Raw genomic sequence first — 21,624 nt, 5'->3', positions numbered from 1 at the left:
CTGGTTCCTCACAATAAAAGAGAAGAATCCAAGATAGACTTATCAGGGTAAAATTGTAAGAAATAATACCAACACCAATTCAGCCAATTTGGCCTTTATCAGAGTGTGGTGTATCTTAGCTCAAACCATGTAACTGGAAAAGTAGACCCTGGACAGGGTGTCAATTCGTCAGTGGGTACAAGCACGCACACACTCAACCCTGTGTAGACCCTGGAGGGTTAAGGCCACATTAATTAATTTACTATATTAATACAGTGATTGCAATTTCTGAAGTTATGTATAGCTGCTTTAGGACCTGACTAGATGTTCTCTTATGGAAGACCTATTTAATCTTTAATAATCGGCTGTTTTTAAAGCTGAAGCAAGGTGGCTCTTTAAAGTTTTACTATATATATATATATATATATATATATATATATATATATTTCTTTTTTTAAGATCTTTTTTATTTCTTGTGCTTCCAGACTTTATTTTGTGATAAAGTAGACTTGGTTTGTAGCTTTCAAGATGTTTGGCTATCTAGCTAATAAATTAGTTCTGTTTAACATATGCTTTGTTTTACTGGTTATATGTAGAATATAGGAATTATTAGATTTTATCAACTAGATCAAAACAACGTTCATTGTCTGTAATCCATTTCTCGTTTTTTAGCATGAGGCAATATTTTGTCAGTTCAGTTTTTAATCTTCTTACAGGATTACAAGGTAAAGGTTCATAATCCCCACAATTGCCCAGTTATTGCAACACTTTTTGAATATGCTATTCTTTTTTTTCCGAACAACATCTGTCTCTCCCCTAACCTGTTCCTTTTATAACAACATGCTTATTTGATGAAAGCATTTTAAAACTCTCTGTCTTATTGTCTGTTAGATTCTATTGCTTTTACTTCTTTTTATTGGTAGACAACTTATCAACTTTATATGACCCTTTTTATTGAAAATGTATTCAAAATTAGATTAAAGATATTACAAACAAATGGTGGCTTGTAGTTATTTTAGATAGCATGGCCTTTATGTCAGTTGAAGCCAGTCTGGACATTTTCCTCTGACCTCAAAAGTCACAATTGAACTTAAGGGGGAATCATGAATAATATCTAATTATTTTGGCACAAATCCTCCAAGTGTCTGTTAGACAGCTGACGATAATTTAAAAAATAACTTTCCAGCACAATAATAACCACAAATCCAAGTCAACAAAAGAATGGCTTTAGAAGAAGATCCCTGTTGTGGAATGGCCCAGTCACAGCCAGATCTAAATCCTATCAAAACCATGTGGAAGGACTTTAAAAGGGCTGTGCACAGGAGATCCCCTGGCAATTTTTCTTCAGCAGGGATGTGCCTAGAATGTGAATAATTTAGCTTGTCATTGTGTGTCATGTGTAAGTGATGTAGCTGGTTTCCTAAAACCCAGGATGTTACAAATCACATTTTAAAATTATTCTCCTTTTGAAATTGGATAAGATGTTAAAGGGGTTTCCTATAAGGCGAAATCACAAGTCAACTATGTTGTGTTAAAAACAATAGTGTTAAAAACAATCTGTTAATTCAAAAATACATTATATTGGAAAATTAAGTTTATACTGCCATCTGCTGGAATATATAAGGACAGCACTAAGCATATATCAGGTATACGGTCTTCATACACTATATTGCCAAAAGTATTCACTCACCCATCCTAATCAATGAATTCAGGTGTTTCAATCACTTCCATGATTATAGGTGTATAAAATCAAGCACCAAGGCATGCAGACCGCTTCCACAAACATTTGTGAAAGAATGTATAGTAGTTTAGTGAATTCCTTCATGGTACCGTGTTAGGATGTCACCTGTAAAAATAAGCACAGTTGTGATTTCCTCGCTTCTAAATATTCCACAGTCAACTGTTAGTGGAAGCGATTGGGAACAACAGCTACTCACAAAGATGTATCAGCAGATGCTGATGCATACTGCACAGAGGTCGCTAATTTTTCTCAGAATCAATAGCTACAGACCTCTAAACTTCATGTGGCCTTCAGATTAGCTTAAGAACAGTGTATAGAGAGCTTAATGTAATGGGTTTCCATGGGTGAGCTGCCTCATCCAAGCCTTACATCACCAAGTGCAAGGCAAAGCTTTGGACATGACTGCACACCAGTGCACAAAGCAAGGTCCATAAAGACATGGATGTGGAAGAACTTGATTGGCTTGATCTCGTGATCTGATGAACACCTTTGGGATGAATTAGAGCAGAGGCTATGAGCCAAGCCTTCTTGTCCAACATCAGTGTCTGACCTCACAAATGTGCTTCTGAAAGAATGGTCAAAAGTTCCCATAGACACATTGTGGATATTTTTGCCATGCACAGTTTAACAACCTTTAGGCCAGAGTTCTTCAATTTAATTTAATACTGCAGAATTTAACTGCAAACAAATAGGATAGGATCAAGTGTGACTTGTTTAAAATGAAAACCTGCAGGCACAGTGGGCCTTTGAAGAGAATGCCCTTTTTCAAAACTCAAACTTCAAAACTTCAACCAAATTGAATTATGGCAGCAATATTTTCATGTTGAAGTGTGTATTTTTAGGCCCCTCCGAATTTACCCCATCAACCCCCCCCCTCCCCCCCCCCCCAAAAAAAAAAAATCGCTCAAAACTCTTAGTAGTCAGTAAATGTCGCCATCTGCTGGCGATAAAGCTTATATCCACTTCATTAGATGGTCACAAAAGGGTAGTTTTAGCCTCCTGTCCTTGTTGCATTTTGATACGAGGCACTGACTGTGTGGTAATTTGTGTGGTAAAGTGTGTGTGTGAGAGAGAGATAGAGAGCAGAACAAAGCTACTTTATCTGTCAGAGAACAAACGCTGTATTTTTCCCATGAATAAGTTAGCTCTTGTCTTTCCGTGAGGTGTGTGTGTGTAGCGTCTCTATGAACTTGGAAAATGCTGTAAAAATCGGAGCTGGAACTTTTGCCGTGTTCTCAAGACTTTAGTAGTGACATTTAGCCAACTACTGGACACATCTCAAACCAGTTTGTTTCGGAGGATCGTTAATTTTTCAACTGGAGCGCGTGCGCCGTTCGGGATGTGTGCGCGTGCACACACTGACGCCTCGTCTTAAGCGGAGACGCGTGAATTACATACTGTATATACCCACTACGCACTCGGGCAGCGGAAACAGCGCGCGCAGATGTGAGTATGCTTCTGTAACAGGTTGTGCACGGGCATGAGAGTTAGTGCACTACAACATTCCATGGGATCTCTTAGCAATGAGTAGAATAGATGTTTCATAGAAGTTCCTAACTTTTTAAAAAAGTGCATCTGATAGGAAGGTTTTTACATTCATTTTAAATTATGAAACTAATTTATGTATGGGTGTGCTCTGCAGGGGCAACTTTACTGACAAAAAAGACTTCTAATCTGTATATATGGTTTTTACCACATTGGCCACTGCTAAACAGTATAATAACATATAGGAATAAAATTGCATTATATAGGAATGGAAGATAACAGTTTGGTGGATGATACTGTTATACAAGTTTTCTTCGGGTATCTCTCAAAACCAGAGCATTTTTAGCCTTTTTTGCATTACTGTGTTTTATATGGGTGAGGATTGTGCAATATAGAGTGGCATATCCTTTTTTCTTTTCTTTTTTTAGCATAATTTAGACATTCTAGTTATAAGAATTTAATCTCCTATACAGCCATGAAAGAAATGTAAAAATGGGTCACACAGGCAAAGAAATAGCACCGATACATATGATCAAGTTATTTTAATATATAAAATCTTTATTTTATTATATTTTCTCTGACCAAAAATAAGCATATGAGTATTTTGTGAGTTCAAAATTTTTGCGACATCATTTCCATATTCTGGTAGCGGTAAAAAAATAATTGTATTTTAAAACTAGCAACAACTTTAACCCCACCTTAACATATCAGAAAACCTGAATGTACAGTTCCATGTCTGAAGCCTTAACTGTTAGGTTTTTTTTAAATAGTTGATTAACCAATGCTGCGTTGCTGGCATAAATCTGTGTTTTAAGAGTTTTAAAAGAAGATGCATCGGAATTTGCCGGATGCAGGATGAGCCTCTGAGAATAATTTTGTACGAGAAGGAATGGATGGGAAAAAACGATAGACAAATAGATAGACAGACAGACAGACAGACAGACAGATACTAAGCCATGCAATGCACAACGTCATCTCAAACATTTCGCTCTAAGCATATTGTTAACATGTTACTTTGCCTCATCTCCATCATGCTGTGCATGCCTGTGTGTTCCATGCATATCTAGTGTTCTGGTATGAGTCAGGAATTTCAGCCATAGTGAATTCTTTTAGAAAGCACTGATCCTAGAGCAGCTGTTTTCAAGATGAGTAAGTCAGGAGGGATCAGATTGCCATGCGCTGAAGCAATACTAGTTATTTAAATAGGTGATGAGCACACAGGAGTGTATGTGGGTGAGTGGGTGTGTGCCAGAGAATTCAGGCACAGATGTCAGGTCATGTTGCTTTTTGCAGTCAAATGCACGTAGTATGTGCTTAGTGTTTGTTGACTAAATGTGCTAAGATTATAGTGACTCATCATAAGTCTTTCACTGTGTTGAACATGGTTATACCATAGCTGTCTGAAATTTAATTCAGATGACATAAATGTCTTTGTTTCGATACACTGTTGTTTCTATAGTAGCTGCTTATTTACAGAAACTCCTACAGTGGACAATACACATAGTCTAGGTATAATAAATGGATTAAAACAAAGAAAAACATATATTCACTGACTTTATAAGGCTTTCTATAACGTAATATTTATGGTATTTGTTATGTGTTGAAGGAGTCGCAGTTATCAGTGCTTTGAAACTGTCCAAAAGTTTTTCTGTCTTTAGGACAGAGGTCTTTAAACAGTTAGTTTCTGTATTTTATACAGATTATACTCTATACCTTTAAACAGATTTTTCTGTTACACGAAGAGAAGTATTTTTGTCTTATAAACTTTAAGAGGGGAAAAAGTGACCAGTGAGGTAACAGCTGTTTGGCACAGTTGAGATGTCAGTTTTACTTGAAATTAACTTTCTTTGCAGATGTTGCACATCATTAATTGTTGCTTTGAATGGCTACAAATCATGATTTGTCATTTTTTAATTCATAATCAAATCATGAATCTTGAATTTTTTAATTTATAATCAAACAGACATGCTGTTCTTGAAAAATAAAGAAAAAAATTGTTGGGAAATAAGCATTACTGTATGAGGAATGTTCATGTCAATTCAGGACTTGTGATAAATTGTCCTTTGAATAAAAGTGTAAACCTGACATTTACAGAAGACTTCAAGCACAGTACGGTGATGAGACTCTTGGCCGCCGAAAAACATCTGAATGGTGCAAATATTTTAAAGGAAGCTGTATGTCTGTGAATAATTATGTGCCCCTGTGCTTTAGAGCCCACTGCAGTCGTTCACATACAGTAAACACTCAGCTAGTGGAATGCCAGATCCTTGAAAATCAACCAATAACTCATCATCAGCGCCAAAAAAGGCGCATCTGTCTGTGAGAATTATGCGCAACATAAACCACGAACATCACTTGCACAGTAAAGGAACTCGGCTGGAAGTTACTGCCACATCCCCTATATATTCCTGACCTTGCTACAAGTCATTTCCACAAGTGATGTTTGGGCCTTAAAGGAGTTCATGGGAGTCCAGCGTTTCAGATGTGTAGCAGGCAGTTCAATCATGGTTCTGGTACACTGAGAAAACTCTTTGCCTTGATCGTATTCAGTCAATGATTCAGATAATAGTATTAGTGTAGCAGGGATTATATAGAAAAAAATAAAGGTAGTTTTTACTTTCATAACTGTTATTCTGCACACTCAAAAGTTCTGGTTTGACATAAGCGCCCCTTGTGTATTCTCATAACAGCATAATTTATAACTGTCCTGTAACTGTTGTCTTTTATTTCTATATAATGCTATTTTATTCCTATATGATGTTATTATACTGTATTGCAGTGGCCAATATGGTAAAAACTTTATATTCAGGTTAGAAGACTTATCTTGAACAGTGTTCTGTTTTGTCAGCAAAGTGGCACCTGCAGAGAAAACCTATAGTTTAAGTAATTTAAAAAAATGTAAAAGGTGCCATTTAAGAAGGGAAAAATAAACCTTAATTTTTTTTCCGGCTGGATCAGTTACTGTGTTACTGTGAGCAGCCATGAAGTAGACCACTGTCCTAAACTTATTTCAGTGTCTTTTTGAAAAATGTAAATGCTTTAGGAGATTTTAGCACAAACACAGCCACATACACACACAATAGAACCGCATTCAGTAAATGTACCAGACGCTACCCTTCTCTAGTGTACGCATCCACATACTGTACACACGCACACAATGTGCTGGACCCCTTCCCACAGAGGTATCACCACAGTGTAGCCATTGATGTGACACAGCTTAGCAGAGACAATGCAACAATGGTACTTTGGGGCTGTGACCATTACTGAATGTCTGTTTCATCACACTGTGTGTGTGTATGTAAGAGAGAAAGAGAGCTGGAGCACAGCATTTTCCAGAAAGACGTTTTGTTCTCTGGGCTTGAACTGATTCACCTTTGACTGTCAGACTGTCTATAAAAGCAGATTCAACCAAAGTTATTTTTCTTAAACGGATCCAAACATTTTAAATTCAATTATAATGATAATTGTTTTCTTTTTGATTGACCAACATTTTTCTTAACATTCCACTGATTTATTCCTCTTCCTAAATTTTGGCAGTCAGATCATTTCTTCACCTAGTGGTCAAAATAGGAACTGCAAGCAGTTCGAATAGAGGTGAACTTTTCACACAAAAAATAGAAAATAGAAAATAGAAGACAAAGGTGTAAAGAGTAATAAACTTTTATACTCAAGTACAAGTACTGTTACTGTAGTAATTTTACTGAAGTACAAGTAAAGTTACCATTTTAAAAATCTACTCAAGTAAAAGTAAAAAGTAGCTGATTAAAAATTGTAATTTTAATTTAACAGTTAATTTTTTTAACAGCGAGGGTGACATGGGGGATTCTGTTGTAGTTCAAAAAAGATAAACGCATATAAATCTCAAACTAGTTGTTTTTAATTTAAGGAACACCTTTGCATAATAAAGATGTTGCCTTTCTTGCGCTTGAAATCAAAATGGTTGCTTAAATATGGTGTGACGCTTTGTGCCGGATAGCCGAGGGAACAGCTCAGAACCAAGAATAACGTTTAGCACAAAACCTTTATTAGCTTCTTTCAGCATCACAAAATTATAATACAAAACATAAAGTAAAGAAAAGGGTAAAAGAATAGAGCGTTTTAGAAGTGAGCACATCTGAGCTCTTACTCTGTTCTCTCCTTCTCACGCACACACCTCTGCAGCGCACACACTGGGGAGGGGTGGCAACTCTTAAAAAGGTAACATACATATATAATGTGGTATACAACATAATAGTAGCCGTTACAATGGCCAGGGCTTTATAAGAATTTGAAGACATTCCGCTTTTAGCTGGATCTGCATCACTGCCATTTGTTTTGTCCGTCTATCGTTCTTGTGAATTTAGCGTGTTTGTTCTCCCCGCTCATCAATTAATTGGTGCATTTTTTTTCCTTCCTCGTTGCATTATTTTTTATTTTCATTCATTTATTTTTTACTCAGTAGTGAAAAATGATTTTAAATGTAGTGAAGTACAAAACAGTGGAACCTTGGATTACGAGCTTAATTCGTCTTGGAAGCGGACTCGTATTTCAAAACACTCGTAAACCAAAATTTTCCCATAAGAAATAATGGAAACTCAAATTATTCATTCCACCGCCCAAAAAAATAAATACATAAAAATTAATTAATACAAAATATAAGGTAAAAATAAAACAAATTAACCCGCTCTGTCCCTTAAAAAAAAGTAAAAATAAATCTCGACAGACAATTGTTTTTCTGTCCTGTGTGTGTGTTTGTGTGTTTGTGTATGTGTGTGAAGCTAAAGTAAGAGGAGAGGAGGTATCAGACCCTCCTCTCTTTTTTCTCACCTTACACAGTAAACTTCCTTCACTTTTGTTTTAGGTTTACGCACACACAGACACACACACACACATTAACGCAACGACTGTTTTATCAGAAAAATTTGCAGGAAACATGGCTAATAACTCTCGCGTGAGTGTAATCACCGTTGTAAAAATAAAAAAAAAACTAACAAATGAACGTGCATTTTACCCTTGGAAAGAATAATGACAGAGCAGTGTTTCTGTGTAGAGCAGAAAGTGTGTGTGTGCGTGAAGGCGAGAGGAGGAGGGGTGTGTGTGTGAAGGGGCACAGTGTCCAATGACGGGTGCACACAAACATAACGGCAGGCTGACACACAGAGAGAGAAAATGGATCTTTAACCTCTCTAATGAGACTTGCTTTTGCTTAACACGCATGCACACGTTATAATAAACGGTACACGCGCGCTGTACACACATGCATACAAACACAAAATTTAAGTATAAAAAAACAAAAGTTTTTAATAATTTTCCACGCACACACGGTCACAGTGTTATTATGCACTAAGACCGAGCAGGGGAGATGATTACCCACAATTCTGTTGTGCAAGAGAGAAAAAAAACATTGGCTCAGTTGTGATCATGTGACGCTTGGCGTCAAAACAAGAAGCGCATGCGTGATACATGATACTCGGTACTCGTAAACCAAGACTTGTTCGTTTTTCAAATCAAAATTTATTAAAAAAATCTCTGCTCTTCTTGCGGAACACTCGCAAACCTCGTTACTCGCAATCCGAGGTTTCATTGTTTTTCAAACAAAACATACTTAAGTAAAAGTAAAATTACAGATTTTAAAAACTACTTTAAAAAGTAGAAATATACAAAAAACTACTCAATTACAGTAACGCGAGTAAATGTAATTCGTTACTTTCCACCTGTGATAGAAGATTATGGATGGATATACTGTGAGGTCAATAAGTATTTGATCACAAAGAAAAATCCGGAAATCACATTGTATGATTTTTTAACAATTTATTTGTGAATTACTGTGTCAAATAAGTATTTGATCACTTGCTTATCAGCCAGATTTCTGACCCTCAAAGACCAGTTATTTTGCTTTTAAATAGTCCAGCTACACTCTGCTCATGATTCTAAATTAGTAGCACCTCTTTGAGGTTGTTATCTGTCATAAAGACACCTGTGCACCCCAAAATCAGCCAAAGTCTAAGTGGATACATAGGGTATCAATGATGCTAAGAATGGTAAAGAATCAGCCCAGAACTATACGGGAGGAGCTGGTCAATGCCGTGAAGAAAGCTGGGACCATCGTTTCTAAGGCTACTATCAGTAATACACTAAGACGTCATTGTTTAAAATCTTGCATCGCACGGAAGGTTCCTCTGCTTAAGTCAGCCCATGTCTGAAGATTGCCAGGGACCATCTGGATGATCCAGAGGACTCATGGGAGAAAGTCCTGTGATCAGATGAGACCAAAGTAGAACTTTTGGTCTTAACTCCATTCGCCGTGTTTGGAGGAAGAAGAATGATGAGTATCATCCCAATAATACCATACCTATAGTGAAGCATGGGGCTGGAAGCATCATGCTCTTGGGGTGTTTTTCTGCACAGGGGACAGGACGACTGAACTGTATTAAAGAGAGGATGAACGGGGCCATGTATTGTGACATATTGGGCAAGAACCTCCTTCCCTCAGTCAGAGCATTAAAGATGGGTTTTTCCTTGCCACTGTTGCCGTTGCCCTTAGCATGCTCATCAGGGACAGTCTTATCATACAAACTTTTATAATTCTTTTGGTTGTGTAAAGCTGATTTGTGACAATAACAATTGTTTTAAGCACTATACAAATAAAATTGAATTGAATTGAATTGAAAGCTGGCAACTAAAGTTAATAATAATAGTTTTTCTTCAGTTTTCTGAAATTAAAAGAAGGTGCATGAGAAACTGCTCAAAAACAAGCTGCTAGTCAGCATGCTGGTTGACAATGATTTGTCGGTTCTCAAGTGGGTTTTATTGGGCTACTTTAATGAGCCACTAGATAGCCTCTCAAAATAATTTTGTATGAGGCTACGTCTTTAGCAATGTTGCCTCACATCCCAAATCAAAGGTCAGGAGCTGCACACACACAGACACATACTATTCTATACACCTGCTCTTTCCTCTCTCTGTCATGAGCAGAACCAGACCTGTCCCTGGTCACTGTCACTAAGGTGTGTGTGTGTGTGTGTGTGTGTGTGTGTGTTCACCACAAATTCACCACACTGAATTTGAAATGATACACTCAGTGAAGTCAAGACTTTCAGCTTTATTTCAAGGTAATTGACAAAAGGTGGTTTACCATTAACCATTCAGGAATTCAGACCATTTTTCATACACATACTTATACACACACATACACACACACCATTTTTGGAGATCATTAAAAAAAAATAACAACAAATGAACAAATGGCATACAGGCAGTCGCGTGTCCAGGTGTGGCCTATTAACATGAGGTCCAAAGGGGTGTCTTTGCAACTCAAAGGGGGGGGGGGCATCATTAATAATGAATAAATAATCTCATCAGAGAAATAGTAAAAAAAAAAATTAGAAGTGGCCAATACAACTGTTTGGGTCATTTTTTAAAAGAAGCAATTAACGGGCATGCTCAGCAACAGCAAAAGGCCTGAAAGACCATGGAAGACAACTAAAGTGCATGTCCAGGGAATTCTGTTCATGGTGAAGAAGAACCCTTTCACAATATCTAGCCAAAAGTCTTAGGATGAATTCTGAAGTGTATAGGGCTGTACTCTCTGCTCAGATTCAGCATAACGCCCAGTAAAAGTTACCCAAGAGTTTCTCAACACTAAGAAATGGGACACTCTTCACTGGCCAAGTCAGTTTTAACCTAGTTGTCTTAACTTAATTGTAACCCAATAGAGCATGCTTTTCACTTATTAAACACAAGAGTGAAGGCAGAAAGACTGAGAAATAAGCAGCATCTGAAGAAAGCTGCAATAAAGACTTGGCAAAGCATCTTAATGTAAAAGCACAGATCAGCATTTAGTCGTGTCCATGGGTTCCAGACTTCAGGCAGTCATTGACTGCAAATAAAGGCCATCCTTATGTTTGTAATTATGGTACCTTGTTCCATTATTTATGAGCTCATATGTTGAGTGTTTTATTTCAGATTCAATGTGGTGAGACGACATGGCAAAAAATATTCCAAAATTTATTTAGCATGAATATTGAACAGGAATCATTTCAAGTGTGGAGCAAATACAATATACAGTATTATACAATAGTAATTTCAAGTGCTTTATATATATATAAATGTATAAGTATTTTAATTTTTTTTGTCCTGCTATTGTATTTAATTGCCATTATGGTAGTACTGTTAGTGATGAACATTCAATTTCAGTTCCAAGTCACAAGAAGGCACACAGTTGAATGTTGCTAGTTTGGACTGGACATCTTTAGTTTATTCTTTTCTGATCTGCATCAACAAATGATTTAAAATTAACTAAAAAACAAATAAATTCAAACTAATTCATTTTTAATATATATATATATATATACAGTATACTTCTCTCTCTCTCTCTCTCAATAGGTATACGGTATCTGTGCTGTTGAAGCAAATATGTATAGCTGAAAATACCAAACAGATCAGATCATGCAGGCAAACACAGGACAAAACTTGTCTTAAAGGAAGGCATGTCCTGAACACACCTGCATGCATTTAGTGACGTTTAATTTGCCTGCAGAATTTTTCCAGAGAGGCGATGATGTCACTGAAAAGATACTCATTGATGCCCTAAGCTGTAGCGGTATCGGTGCAATTCTGACATCGGTATTGGCTGTCACTCTGTTTGTATGTTTAAACTTTTGATTGGCCTGTGTTCAAGTCTTTTACAGGCAAAGTGTAATTTGCTATCTTTAACAAGTGTTTATCGTACTTGAGGAGATGTGACTGTCAGCCATATCCCCTCTTTTTCAAATATTTGGTGGTCTCAATCTCTGCTATTTAGGTAAGAAATATTATGTAAGAAAAAATAATTAATTACAATTAGGGATGCACCGGAATTTCGGCCGCCGAAAATTTTCGGCCGAAATAGCATTATCGGTTTCGGCCGAAACATAAGAAAGCGCCGAAAATAAAAGCCGAAATTGTCGCCACGCCTCTCCCATCCTCCCGTCTCGTTCGCTCTGTCATTACGCATCAAACACGGAGTATGTCGGCGGTTTGGAAGCACTTGGAAGCAAGTTTTGTTATTGTTAAACAGCCTTATTACTGTTATTTATTATCAATAAAAGTTTGATTGCTTAATTAATTTGTAGTTTTTTTAATACAAACAAAAAGAAAATATTTTAAACATGTTTTTTAATAAAGCCATTTTCGGTTTCGGTATCGGTTTTCGGCCAAGTGCATCCAAAAATTTCGGTTTCGTTTTCGGCCCAGAATTTTTATTTCGGTGCATCCCTAATTACAATGTCTATTGGACTCGATCTGAAATACTTAAATATAAAGTGTCTCAAAGTGTTGCATCTTTCTAAAGCTGCTGAGGTAACATGATGTTTATTAATAGGATAAACTGTACAGTAGCTATAAGATAATCTTTCGAAGCTTTAAGTTATATTGTGGCCACTAGTTATAGCAAAGTCCTCACCATAAATACCCTAACACGTTACCACAACTAACGTGATACTCAATACATGGCCTCTGGTTAATTGTTCAGCATAAACTAAAAACAGATTTGGCTTACAGTGATGCAGGTTAATAATGATATCCATGTCACATCATCACCACCTACTCCATATTATATACTTTATCCATCATTCTAAGATACTGTGTGCTTTCCTGTGCCCAGTCCCCTCTCTCTGGCCTCCTCTAACTTTTTTACTTCTGTATTTATCCCAAGCTTAGATTTCTGATCTTTAGTCTACTTGATTAATTCAATTTGCCTAGTTTGGAACTTAATAAGCCTTCTCTCAACCCTAAAAGCTAAAAGTAAGCTGATCAGCTTTAATGAGTAATATTAGTGATATTATTATTTTAGGTAGAAGCTCACGTCCACGTCTGTCTGTACAGTAGAACTCTCTGACTTATTAATACAACGAAATCATCTGCCAAATACACTCCCTGTTTGGTAAATCAGAAAGTGAATCACAAATGAGAAATTCTAAAAATAGATCAGATAAAGATAAATTTTTGTTCTAAAATAACTTTAACGTTACTTCAGTGCTCTTTATTTACCAGTGAAAATATTAAGTAATTTCAGTAAAAAGTATACATTTTTATTTATACCTAAAATAAAAAACTACTATTAGTATTTAGTTTTATTTTTCTTATTAATATCTATTGGTGCAAGCTCCTTCTCTTTCACACATTGTTCCGGTGTCTGTACGTTAAAATGAACTGCCCCTGAACACCCCTTTGCTCATGTGCACTTTCCTAGTTAATCAGAATGTTCAGATAAAAAACTGCTTGGGAAGAAAAAAATTAAACTTATTTTCATCAGGCAATTTTGAGGCATTTCCAAACAGTATTTTTAAGGCATTTCATTTACCATGGCAACCAGTGTGCTCAGCGATATAAAAGTTTAAAACAGCCAAGAGTTGAAGAAGGACACACCTCAGTGATTAGTGTTTAGCTGCTAACTTATCATGACATTACGCTCTTGTATCCTTACATACAGGATCTGTTGCAACTAAAAGTGCATGGAATTGGCACAAATTTACACAAATTCTCTGGTACGTTATCATGTTTCCTTAAAAGTAATATCTCAATGCTTATTCTGCTTCAGCATGTACAGTACTATAATACAAGTGGGCATTAGCAACATTAGCCTTAGAGTGTACCTGACTTCAATAAATTAGTTTTACAAACAATAACTTTCAAAATCGTGACGCACCTTTAGAGTTAAGCCATTATCAATCAGAATAGACCCACAACTGCTCTTCTTTAGTATATTTGCAAAAACAGCTTAAAGTTTTTGCTTACTGACAAAGCAGTCCAGCGTGCAATGTTTAACATACTGTATGCATGGCAATAACACAGTGACTCTTGAGTGGAGTGGAGCCCCGAGCCGGAAGAGGGCTTTCATCCTTTTTTCCCCAAACGTATTTATTAGCATCCATCGCAAAACATCACAAATGACAGACAAATTCACAGGGCGGTTTTATAAAGGAAACTTATGCACATTTAAAAAATAAAAAATAAATGGGGATGTGTTTTTGCATGCAAACAGACACACTAGAGACCTGTCAGGTTATCCAACAACAATCAAAACATGATTCCTCCTATTAGGTTTTGTTTAAATGTTCATCTTTTGGATATTTGCCCCAGGCATTACTTTTAGCAACATAGTATGTACTTTTACATATGTACAACTTAATATAAGGGTCTATTACAGAAACTGATTTATTACATTAAGTGACGCGAGTGCACAATCTATGTTTTAAAATGATTGGAGAAAATGTCATAAATCAATAAATAATAATAATAATAATAATACATTATTGAGCAAATCCTTTATCTGTATTTTTTTGTGTTTTTTAACTGAATTCTCTTATTTTATTCCTTTTTAGCTGGCTCTAGGAAAACCTTATCTGTATTGATCTGATGGTAAGTTTCTGTCCCTTACATTTAGTCTTTTATTCTTGGTTTAGTGAGATTATTATTTTTGTTTTGCTTTAATTTAGCTTTCATTACTAATACACGATTGGTTTGGAGTTTGTATGAATATAAAAGCACTAATTGCACAACAGTTGTTAAACGCAAAAGTCTGTAAGAAAAAAAAAACAATGCAGTTATTTATTTAAGGAAGTTTTTTTTTTTTTTTTTAAATAAGAGAGGCTTTTCATTTTACCATGCATGCAATGCTGTCAACACATCACTGTCATGTACAGGACTGTGGAAATCCTCCTATTGTTAACTAGAAATATGTTTTTAAATATATATTTAAGCCAGGATTTGTCTATAACAAAATAGGAGTACTGGCCTAATTTTGGCACAAACACTTGCTACTCAGTCTCCAATTTTATTGACCACTCTCCAAAGTTATTGGCCAGTCAACAATTTTATTGATCAGGCTAATTTTTGTAGTTTGCCCTTCTGTATATTGATCCCACTTTTCTGACAAGTCTTACAATATATTGATATGTCTCCTACCTTACTAAAAAGTCTTACACTTAGTTGACCAGCCTACCAATTTATTGATCCATTTCCCAATTTATTTACAAATCTCCCACTTTAATGACCCATCTCCGCAATATTGATCAGTCTCCCAATTTATTAAACAGTGTCAAATGCTCAGACTCTTTTTGTGTTTGTGTTTTTTGTTGTAGTTTGTTTGAAGGGAACGTCATTTCCCATAAGGCACTTCGGTCAGGTGATGAGAGCACACACCTGAACCGAGGTGACTCATTAGTTTAATTTGTATAAATAGCCTGACTTAAGTTCAGTGTGTGGTCTAGCATTAGTTGTGGTTGTTGTGTTAAAAGTAAGTTGTTATGTTAAAGTTTACTTGGTGCTCTGGGACAAGAGCTTTTTGTTTTAGTTTTGACTTTGAGACAACATTAATAAAAGAACATCTTTCAAACAGTCACCTTGCCTCTGCATTTATGCCACGACGACACAAGACAACCCAAACGTGCTGCTAGACCTTTTCAGTGGCATAGTGGAGGTCTCTCCCCTGGATGTTTTTTTTTTGGGGGGGGCAGTGACGATAGTGTCGGAGCAAACGGACTTTGAGGGGTCAGTTAGCTGTTTGGCGCGACGACAAGGAGCACAGGAGAAAGAGAGAGAAAGAAGTGAGGGAGGGGAGCAGCAGAACTGGCAAGGCTGCAGGCTCGCCATTCGACGTAAGCCGTTTAAAAAGTACGCAGCTGGGGGAGACAGGATTTTTGTTTTAGTTTTGACTTTGAGACAACATTAATAAAAGAACATCTTTCAAACCGCCACCTTGCCTCTGCATTTATTCTACGACGACACAAGACAACCCAAATGTGACAAACAGTCTCTCTCTTTTTAACAATCAGATACTTACTTTATTAATCAATCTCTTTCTTTATTATATCTTTTCTTTATTTATAATTGTTTTTTTTTACTTTGATAATTAGTATCCGGCTTTATTGACCAATCTTCCATTTTATTACAGTTTTTCTCAATTGCTTTGGCTGATTTCTCAAGGCAGACTTGCACTTCTGACAACGCTTTCTGCTAATGCTTCAGCAAAACATTTAGTTTTTCCTGCAAACTGAGGCTTCTCCCCATAACATGTACTTTTGCAAAAGGTAATATTTTATGTCAATCAAAGATTTCACTCAGGTTTCAGGAGGGGCAAATTATTGGCCTGCATCAAGAAAATAAAACAACTACTAAAGGTGGGTTAAAAACTAAAAACACATCATTAAAACCTGAAAGGATAGTGGAGAACCATCATCTTTGAGGAAGAAATGTGGTCAGAAAAACATCCTAAATGTGGGTGATGGAGCCTGGTGAAGTCACATTGTAAAAAAACAACGACCGTAGAACTCAATACTATATAGCATGTAATCGCAAAAGTAAGCGCATCTCCACATTCCAATGCGAGAATAACTCAAGCGATTGGGACTAAGCAGCTGTGTCACCTTAAGAAAACTATTTATCTGTGGAAAAAGATCATGTGGTCTGATAAATTCAGATTTACCCTGTTCCAGGGTGATATATGTGGGGTAAGAAGAGAGACAGTTTAAATGATGCACTCTTCATGCCAAGTGCCTACCGTACAAGCCTATAGGGACAGTGGAAATGTTGCAAATGCTTATCAAATGATGCCATGAATCATATGTATTTCTTTCGAGAATCCAACTAAACATTGTGCTTGAGAAAGCTCACACAAAAACTAATGGGAGTCAATACCCTTTTTTGACTAAGTACTTTATTGGTATGGCGATTTATAGAGGGAAATTTGATAAATGCAAATTTGCCTTGAGATATGAGCCGAACCACCTGAGGAAAAACTTTAACTGTAACCTTTGGACTTGCACTTTTCTGACCTGTCTTCCGCTTGTTTTAATTGTTTTGCTTAATTAACTTCCATTCTTCTACCCCACTGAGCAGTTTCCCACTTTATTGACCAGTCTTGCACTTTATTGATCAGTCTCGCAATTTATTGTCCAGTCTCCCTCTTTATTGATCAGTCTTAGATTTTATTCATTGGACTTTCTTTATTGATTAGTCTACCATTTTTTTATTGATGAAATTCCCACTTTGTGACTAATTTTCCACTTCACTGTGCAAACTCTCACTTTATTATCCAGTCCTCCACCATACTAACATTCTTGTTGATGAGTCTCCCACCGTTTACTATTACTTAACTAACTGATTTTTTTTTTTTTTTTGCTTTTCTGATTGGTATTTAACTTTTTTGATTGAGTTGCCACTTCATTGCCCTGTTTTCCATTTTATTGTTTCATATCCTTTAGTAGTTTTTTTTTTTAGCTCAAACAAAAAAATATGATTTATTGTTTATGGATTAAATGCAAAAAGTTCTGGTAATCTCCAAAAGCTGTATTGCCTTGTTTTCTTACTTCAACAGACTTGCATGCCTTTGCGACTGACATGCTTAACGCATGCATGTAGGAGAGCCAATGTGGTTCTTATTTGCTAATCAGTGTATTTCATTGCTGCTATGATTAATGCTTGTAGTAACCTTAAAGTTTCTATCTAACAAAGAGAAGCTTGTTTTCTGTTGCTCCAATGTAAAAAAAAAAATAAAAAATTCAGTCCCGGGGTTCAAGATGTCACCTCAACTTCAGCAAGCTCTAATTAAAATCACTCACAGGGCTGCAGATTGCATTGTCCCTTTTTGTGAAGACCTTACAGTAAATGTGACCGTTCCATATTCCTGACCCCTGACTTCATTTCTCATTCCGTCTGAGCACTGGTCTTGTCCCCTCTGCAGTTGTGATTTGTAAACAAGGCAAAGCTCTACATATCAGCATGAGGGCTGCCCCAGCCTGAGGAGCTGATCCAGATTGGGCAGGAACTTGGCAAGATTACCTCTGAGGAGAAGAACTATGAGCCACTGTCATGCAACCCATGACGCTGTTTTACAGGATGACACGCCCCATAGTCATGCCCACATGCACATGCCCCCAGGAGCAAGTTTCCATTTACCTGGGGAGGAAGAGAAGGTAAAAAAAAAAAAAAAAAACGAAATTAAAACATGGCATTAAATATTAAAGTTAAGCTTTTGACTATTTAATACCATATTGCTGCTTGTGATTCACTTGCAGTGGAGTTGATTGCAGTGGAATTCGATTTTATCTGCAAAAGACAGTCAGTGCAGTTGAAGAAGCCTAATGGTTGATTAAATCCCAATTAAAACCTTTTATTTTTCTTTATTTAATTAATGGCCTTTGCTTAATAATATCTCTTTTTTTAATAATCAATATCACATTTCAGAGGAAAAATGTTCTATTGTTTCTGTTTCATGTTGTATTTTAACATGCATTTTCAAAGGTTTGAAATATATATATTTAAATATTTATATATTAATATTATTTAACTGAGTTGGCAGAGGGAGCAAAGTAAGGGGTAATGTTTAGAGTTATGATACTGTACAGTCACTAGAGGGAGCTTTTAAATCAATTTAATGACTAGGACTCACTAGACAGATGCACGCACATGCTCATGGCTCATGGTGTTTAAATACAGAACAATATGCGCAATGAGGAGGTACATCCTGTGTGTGTCTGTTTGTGTAAGAGAGAGAGAGAGAGAGAGAGAGACAGTTCCACTGACATCCCAGATGCAGCTGAAGGTCGATGAGGTCATTTAATCGGTCGTCCCAGAAACCTTAAGGCGTTTAGACAGCTCCAAAGCAGACACACACATTGTCTTGTCTTCCAATGTTATGTCTGTTGTGCATGTTTTTATGTTTGTAAGTTTGTGTACGTGCCCAGATCCCTGTGACCTATCATTTATCATTTATTAAGGAAACTGCACCCATTTTGTTCCTTTATTCCTTAAAAAAATCCCCTCCCCTTTTCTCTCTGTCTGTCTCGTATTCTCTCTGGGGAAGGAACACACTTGCAGTGCCTCCTCCTCTCCACCCGTCTCACCCCCTAGCAACATCGCTCAACTTACAGTCAGGAAGCATGAGACATCTTTGGGTGTGTGTGAGTGTGAGTGTGTGTATATGGGTGTGTGTATATAAGAGGGAGGAAGAATTTAAAGTAGATACGAGTAGTGAGCAGGATGGCATAGTGCATCTCTCTTTCTCTCTCTGTCTCGCTCACCCGCATGTATCGTACTGTACAGTAATCTTCTGTAGACTTAGCAATATGGAGAAGCAGAGGTGTTCACATCTGGATTAGATTACAAGGTCTGCTAAGAAAGAGAGACTGTGTTTGTGTTTGTGTGTGTGTGTGTGTGTGTGTGTGTGTGTGTGTGCGGATGTGTATGAGACCACTCTGCGCTCGGACAGCATGGTGCAGCGATTCAGCCTCCGTAGACAGTACTCAAAGGTAGGATCTTTTCAGCTTCCTGTGTGTGTGTGTGAGTAAATGTGTCGCTCGTGCATATAGGTGCTTTTGTCAATGGTGTATGAAAAAAAGTAAATCATGTCTTTTTTTTTCTTCTTCATGACATATAGTCAGGTTGTCTGCAATATTATTATTTTAATGCCATGATGTCATTGTAGATAAGTTGTCAGCTACCTCTTTTATCGCTACTGAAGTAAACATGTATTTACTTTTATTTAGTTATTCAACGTAGGACCCTTTGTATTGGTCATTTGCGTTTTATGAATAAAAAAATATATACTTTTTATGTTAAAACATTCATAGCTAATCTAAACTAAATCTTAATAGCTTTAAAACAAGCAGAAATAATGACAGGTCAAATCTATCTTTAGAAAAAATAATAACGGTTACACCTTGTTCAACTGCTCAAATGGGTGTGTAAATCAGTGGCAATGTCAGAAACTCCTAACTAAAAAAAATTCGCACTCAGAGAATAGAGAGCACTCTGAGAGCAGAGTAGAAACAAATCAGAATATTTATAGACCTTAAAAATATCCCAAGATATAATATTTTTAAAAATTACACAGATTTATTTTTTACTAGCTTAAAGCATTGTTTATTTAATTTTTTTTACTAAATTGCAAAATGTTTCAAATTTAACTTTAATGGTGAGAACCTCTGATTAATATTCCAATTATTATGAATAATGGTGGATGTACAGTATACTTAAAACCTTATTCTATAGTACGTTAAAACAAACGGTCCATGAAACACTGAAATGGGGTGCCTGGAAATGTGAGTGTTTGTTTAGACATCATCCGCTACGGTGGCATAGTGGTTAACACTGTGGTCATGAACCCTTCAGGGTTCAGGGTTTGACTCCTGCCTTACCTACTGTATATGTGCTTTGAGTTTGGATGTTCTCCCTGTGCTTGGTGAGTTTCCTCTCACAACCCAAAGACATGCAAAGTAATTGGCATTCCCTTAATTACCTTATATAAGTGTATAAGTGTGTGCGTTTGTGTGACGGGGAGTCTCTGAGGCTCCAGGTTTCTGGCCACCCTATACCGGATAAGCAGTATAGAGAATGAGTGAGAGTGAGTGAGTAAGTGAATGGTCATGAGAGATAAGGTTGTCATAATGGGTTTGTAGTCTCTGTTTGTTGTTTTACAGTAGTGTGCATGTACAGTATGTACTAATTCATACATAGTGACATAAGTGTTACTCGTTAATATATACAGATTATATCACTGTGAACTTCAGAGAGAGTGGGCTTTTACGTACTAACCAGAGCAAGTACTGTATTTGATTACTGCAAGTGTTCTGCTCACTGCCTGGCTATGTTTGTGTTTGTCTTTGTGTGTCTGAGACATTTAACTGTAGGGCACTAAAAACTCTTGAGTAAATGCTGCTTAAATCGTGTTCGTCCAGCTGTTCTCCCCCGACCATATGGGGAAGTTGTGTGGTGAATTAATTTGTCAGAGGGTTTTATTAAAATGACTTGAAAAAGGATATGATTAGCAGTTTGTGGTTACGGTCATAAGGTCATTCCTTGTCTAGGAATCACTACATTTACAACCTTATATAAAACTACAGCAGTGTTTTATTATAACAGTACTTGTATAATGAGCTACCCCTCATTTTTTCATAATAATTCAATTAAGTAGATTAAATTGAAAAGAAATGGGACCAAATGTTTAACTGAGACAGACTGCAAAGTGCTTAAAGATACAATGTAAAAATTGGTTGTTTATGTACAGCAGCAACCTCATTTCCCCTCTCGTCTGTTCCAACCACTCAGCATCCAGCATCGCCAGTGTACTATTCACCGACCTGATCATCTGTCCTCATCTGTACCTGTTTAATCTTCCCTATGTTAGCTGCGTTTTTATGTTTAAGTGATTCATAGGTGGCTTAACAAACAAAAAACATTCCTCAACTGGTCGGGTACAGACCTATTTGAGGGAAATGTTTCAGTATCTGAGGAATATGCTATAAGTGTGTAAATATATCACATAATGAAATTTATTTAACGTTTGGTTAATTTTTTAAATGTAGCTTGCTGTGGCAGACCCAGCCACAGTCTCAATAATCATGTTTATAAAAATACATTTGAGGTTTCAGTCAAAGTTGTTTAAACCCTTTATCTCTTTA

The 21,624-nt window shown here is 36.6% G+C and overlaps 1 protein-coding gene across 2 annotated transcripts in view; it reads left to right on the top strand.

The window, feature by feature from the left end:
- Positions 1 to 2,999: 2,999 nt before the first annotated feature.
- Positions 3,000 to 21,624, top strand: part of tmcc1a (transmembrane and coiled-coil domain family 1a) — a 48,359-nt gene continuing 29,734 nt past the window's right edge. Inside the window, exons 1-2 of one of the 2 annotated variants that reach the window (XM_053503947.1) lie at positions 3,000 to 3,166; positions 14,548 to 14,584. In XM_053503947.1, coding sequence (XP_053359922.1) covers positions 14,582 to 14,584 — 3 coding nt within the window. In that variant the 5' untranslated portion in view covers positions 3,000 to 3,166; positions 14,548 to 14,581. Of the gene's footprint in view, positions 3,167 to 14,547; positions 14,585 to 19,122; positions 19,474 to 21,624 lie in introns of those variants that run through there. The other variant, XM_053503944.1, reaches the window with a different exon arrangement.

This window comes from Clarias gariepinus, chromosome 9 (assembly GCF_024256425.1).
Source record: "Clarias gariepinus isolate MV-2021 ecotype Netherlands chromosome 9, CGAR_prim_01v2, whole genome shotgun sequence".
Taxonomy (NCBI): Eukaryota; Metazoa; Chordata; class Actinopteri; order Siluriformes; family Clariidae; genus Clarias; species Clarias gariepinus.
Note: the sequence above shows the minus strand (reverse complement) of the source record. Positions and strands in the feature narration are given on the sequence as shown.